We start from the raw sequence: 5642 nt of genomic DNA on the forward strand, positions 1-5642 counted from the left end.
CTCACGGGTTGTCTGGCAAGTAAACTTGGATAGGGGCGGACAGCCAATCGCCTGTGTTCCTCCTAGTCAAAGAACAACTGTGATTGGTCAGATGGGACGTCCGTCATAGAGAAGCCCACGCCCCCGCCAGTGCGGTAGGATGAGCGTTCAGCAAGCCCACCCTGGACAGCTCCAGCTGCCTAAACAGAATACGTACGAGGAGGACAGGGCTCGGACATGGAGAGACTCAGCACTGGCCCGTCTGATAGAGATCGGTAATTTTTTTATTTAAAAAAAACCCGAGAGGCCTTAGAAAACCAACGGAAATACTCATCCCGGCACAAAACATTAAATAGATCAATGGACTGAATGAAGACTGCCTATAACGCGTATCGATGCCTGGCCAAGGATCTGGATGCTTACGCCATGAACCCAGAGATGACAATGGACAGCATTGGCAATCTGCATGGCGGAATAAGCCATGACCAGGATTTGATGAACAGCCCCCATCACAATCGGAACGCGGGGGCTTCTTTGCGGATACATCAGGATTTGGCTGCGGCATCGTCGCGGTCCGCGATGGTGTCCAGTATGGCAACGATGCTGGACGGAGCTGGGGAGTACCGACCAGAATTGTCTCTCCCGCTCCATCACGCGATGAGCATGCCGTGCGATACGTCTCCACCGGGGATGGGCATGAGCGGCACATACACCACTTTAACTCCACTTCAACCCTTACCCCCCATCTCAACGGTTTCGGACAAATTTCACCATCCGCACCATCATCACCACCACCATCACCACCAGCGTCTCTCTGGGAACGTAAGCGGGAGTTTTACGCTGATGCGGGACGAAAGGTGTTTACCAGCAATGAACAACCTCTATAGTCCCTATCATAAGGACATGACCGGGATGGGTCAAAGTTTATCCCCCCTGGCCAGCAGTCCCCTCGGCAATGGCTTGGGCTCCATTCATAACACCCAGCAAAGCCTCCACAACTATGGCACACATGGGCACGACAAGATGCTTGGCTCCAACTTTGATGCCCACACTGCCATGCTGGCCAGGGGGGATCAACACCTCACTAGAGGCCTCGGTGGCCCCACGGCAGGTATGATGCCACATTTGAACGGGATGCACCACTCTGGTCACCCGGGCCACCCTCAATCCCACGGGCCTGTGTTGGCTTCCAACCGGGAAAGACCTCCGTCCTCCTCTGGGGCTCAAGGTAGCAACTCGGGGCAGCTTGAAGAGATCAACACCAAAGAAGTGGCACAAAGAATCACGGCGGAACTGAAGCGGTACAGCATCCCGCAGGCTATATTCGCTCAGCGGGTGCTGTGTCGTTCGCAAGGTACCCTTTCCGACCTCTTAAGGAACCCCAAACCTTGGAGTAAACTTAAATCTGGGAGGGAGACCTTTAGGAGGATGTGGAAATGGCTGCAGGAACCCGAGTTTCAGCGGATGTCGGCCTTACGGCTTGCAGGTAAGACAAGGTATCCTCAATAAAACAATCCTCCGCCGATGGTTGCATCTGCTTGTGTGCCCTCCACTAAAACAGAGTTCATTCACTACATCACACGCTTGAATCGAGATGAATGAAATTTATTTCGAATTACAGTAGTATTATTATTGATCAATAACTACGATCAATATCAATGACAAGGTCAAAGGATTTCCCCCCTTCAACCCATTTCTTTATTCAACAGTATAGAGCTGCTATTGAGTGCACATTACTGTCGAGGCCTATTTGAAATTAATCTGAAATGGAACCCTCTTTTAGTGACGAGCCTGTTGTTGTTGTTGTTGAAATGTCATGTGCAGCTATGTGTTTGTCTTTGAGGTGGGGTTATTAAAGCATGTAGCCTAGGCTATATCCCATTTGAAAATGATCCGGAAGAACAAAATCATCAATTTGATCTGACTGTTATTACAATTAGCCCACGCGCTGTTCTCTTGTTTTATTTTATTCAGAGAGGGGCTTATCAATACTAGATTCATCATTATCAAATGCAATGTATATGACAGGGTAGTATAGGCTATATTTACACAGCTGGAGTGCAGGGAGATGCTATTGACAAGCTTGGACATATTTAAGTTTGTTCTTTCCCAGCGCGTGAGTTCAAAAGGGAGAAGGAGATAAGCCCAGAATCCGAGGCTGCTCTTGTGATGAGCTTTTACCAATCAAAGCGGGAGATGCGTTGAAAGCCGGATAAATAGGCTAGGCGACATGTAGCCTATGTGCGTCCTATAGTAGGGCTGTTGCCCCCTCTAGCGATAAAATGTATTTACGTCTCGACCAGCTTTCTATTGTTCGTCAAAAGAGAAAAAATGACCCTCACTGCCATTGACTGCCGTTTAGACTAGAGTTATTTTTTTTTGCCTGTATAGCCAGTGTGCTACTTGTCATCTTTACCACACGTACACACTTGGGGAAAAATGCTGTTTCGAAATGTGCCCAGTCTAACTGATAGGGCCTGTTATATTTTGTATTTCAATAATGACTAGGCCTACATATATCCCTGACAACAACGTCCTTAGAGATTTTCTTAAATGGAGGCCTACATCACACAGCTGTTTGCAAATGCATGTGGTGAATCATTGGATAAATGTTTGACCGGCAAATTGGCTTTTAATTGTTGAGGCATATTACTGTAGCCTAATGCAACAATGGCTCATCACATCAGAATCATTTCAAATTGTGTACATTTGGACAAATATCTTCATTTCGTATTTATTGATTTGTTTTGGGGTCAATGGCATTTGAGCGAATTACATTTCTGATATTCTTTGGGTGGAATGGCGATTGTAGGCTACCCTATATGATATTGGTATGACCAGTGTCCCCTAGGAGCAGTGAAATGTCAGCACTTCGATGAACGTGAAGAGACAGCCCTCTTTGTATGCCTCTTAACGTTGTCTTATAGAAACCATAGTCAACAATATTTGCCTTGCTTGCATCCGCAGGCTTTAGGCGATCGTTCGTATATAGGCTATAGCCTATATGAAAGGCGTTGCAGACTTCCCCGCAGCATCAGTGGCTTACAGATGGCGGTAAACTCCGCGGCCAGGGGTTTGGGGGGGAGGTATTATGTGATCTGCGCGAGGCTGGGGAATCGAAAAGAAGAACAGAAGCTGCAGCGGCTCAATGAATTATTGATAGAAATCTCGGCGTGACCCACAGGCTCGAGCACAAAACGTCACCTTGCCTTGGGTTAACCAGGCAATGTGGGGCAGGGCGCGAGGCGTTTCTTCGCAGTTGCAGGATATGAACAAACATTTTGAAATGTTAAAAATAGTAATAGTAATATGGCAGAAAAAAAACATATTGCAAAAGAGTAGGCTATATGATTAATCACTGGGGGGTGTATTAGTGAAATTAGCATTACAATTATTGCAGTCAAATAGTTCATAGGCTAGGCCTACTGGTCTGTTTCAAGGAAGTACATTGTGATTATTAATTATGACTATAACCATCTTAAATAACATCTCAGAACTGGCCTTTCAAGCTGTAAGACACGAGGCTCTCCAGCCTACCAATTATTTGATACTAGCAATGTAATCCTGTGAGAATGGCCCAGGTGTCCTTTTGCCGCACGGTTTGAGCAGGGAAAATGGCCTTGTCCCGGCTTTATTAGCTCGGTCAAATCAAATGTGACACTTGACTCAAGCTTATTCCACCGGCGCGCGCGCTGCCTGCAATCAGACCGGACTGTCACCTCGGGGTGCCACAGATCCGCGAGCACTCCCCATTACACCGGATAATTGATATGCGGCTCACAGTCAGCTGAAATAACTTGACCAAATAAATAATCAGCGCGGACAAGCATTGCGACGTGATGAGATTGAACAATACAACAGGTAGGCCTCGGCCTAGATTCTGCCACAATATTCAGACCGATTAAATTCAAATAGCCCCATTTGTCAATGGAAAAAAGATCTGCGAATTAATTTATAAATGCATGCTTTTGTCATATTTCCAATCATTAGATCAATTACAATCAAACGTCTGTATAAATTGCATGCCGGGTGTTTATTATGCAGAAAGACACATTTGCATATTGAATGGTATATGCATATCGAAATGAGCACCAATTTTAATATTTTTCCCAATTTAGTGAAGTAATTGCGTTGATTTTGGTGGGTAATTTAGAAATTAGAACCAAACTAAACGAAAACAGGCTGAATATGCAGGGTCATTTTATTGGTATAGGCTTATACACACCTTCGTGTATTTGCTCTGAATCAATAGGTCTTATACCATTTGTCTTTCCTGATTCACATATAGTTTTTGTGGGTAACTTAGAAAACAGACCCAAACTAAACAAAGGCACCAAAAGGATACGACTATAACTTGACAAGCAACACCCCACGGCCAGGCTTGCATGGACACAGTGGACATAGAGGAGGGCCCATTTGTTTAATGTCTCTCCCGTCTTTCAGCCATGCGGTTGTCACTTTTCCCAAACAAATCTGTGTGAAGCAGTATGGATATGGATCGATGGCGATAATCTCTTGAAGATTAAAAGGGCATTAATGCTGGCAACAATAACATAAACGTGTGGACCGGGATCACATTGATCTGGAACCCGATCCTGGCTTGTTCCAGTAAAGCTGACGGTAGTGATATCTTCCCAGCACTGGGCTTCACAACAAAACCCATGTCAAACCTATTCTGGGATATTTCTGTTTGCGTTGACACTGGCAGTACAGAGAGAGAGGGAGAGAGGGAGAGAGAGAGAGAGAGAGAGAGAGAAACCAGCTTCACAAGAATAGACCCTGATGTCTGTATCTACAATACATATGAAGGGTCCATAGCGTTAGCCTGAGGTCTAAGTGGTCAGGCAGGGGTGTTAATTGTGTTTGTTAAGTCTAGAGATTTGAATATATAAGCCTAACAGTGCACTGGTGATGCTCTATTGACTGACTATTACTACTGTATTACTCTTATATGCCATGTTTGCAGGTGCAAGTGCGGACTGTCTATGCAAAAGAAAAGACCGACAAGTCCAATCATAATGTAACAGGCCAAAGCAGAGCAGCGGTCATATCTTAATCTAGCTCCATCCAGGTGCTATGTAGATCTCTTTATGCGGCACCATCCAGGTGCTATGTAGATCTCTTTATGCGGCACCATCCAGGTGCTATGTAGATCTCTTTATGTGGCTCCATCCAGGTGCTATATAGATCTCTTTATGCGGCACCATCCAGGTGCTATGTAGATCTCTTTATGTGGCTCCATCCAGGTGCTATATAGATCTCTTTATGTGGCTCCATCCAGGTGCTATGTAGATCTCTTTATGTGGCTCCATCCAGGTGCTATGTAGATCTCTTTATGCGGCTCCATCCAGGTGCTATGTGGATCTCTTTATATGGCTCCATCCAGGTGCTATGTAGATCTCTTTATGCGGCTCTATCCAGGTGCTATGTAGATCTCTTTATGCGGCTTTATCCAGGTGCTATGTAGATCTCTTTACAGCATGTAGATCATGTCACGAATGAGTCAAATTGCATTCACTGCCACGCATAGACTGCCTACGGCATAGGGCCACAAGTGTAACGGGTCAAAGATATGTTGTAATGTTGAAAAAAGAGATGTAAAGCCATTTGTCATGCATGCATGCTACATATTTCACCACGCCAGCCTGGCATTGATTGTCTTG

General features: G+C 45.4%; 1 protein-coding gene across 2 annotated transcripts in view; it reads left to right on the forward strand.

Moving 5' to 3' along the window:
• Positions 1-207: 207 nt before the first annotated feature.
• Positions 208-5642, forward strand: part of onecut2 (one cut homeobox 2) — a gene marked incomplete at its 3' end in the record, with an annotated part of 12462 nt that continues 7027 nt past the window's right edge. Inside the window, exon 1 of one of the 2 annotated variants that reach the window (XM_084441799.1) lies at positions 208-1465. In XM_084441799.1, the coding sequence (XP_084297925.1) occupies positions 349-1465 (1117 nt within the window). In that variant the 5' untranslated portion in view covers positions 208-348. Of the gene's footprint in view, positions 1476-5642 lie in introns of both variants that reach the window. The other variant, XM_084441800.1, reaches the window with a different exon arrangement.

The sequence above is a fragment of the Borostomias antarcticus genome, assembly GCF_949987555.1.
Source record: "Borostomias antarcticus genome assembly, chromosome: 8".
In the NCBI taxonomy this organism is placed as follows: Eukaryota; Metazoa; Chordata; class Actinopteri; order Stomiiformes; family Stomiidae; genus Borostomias; species Borostomias antarcticus.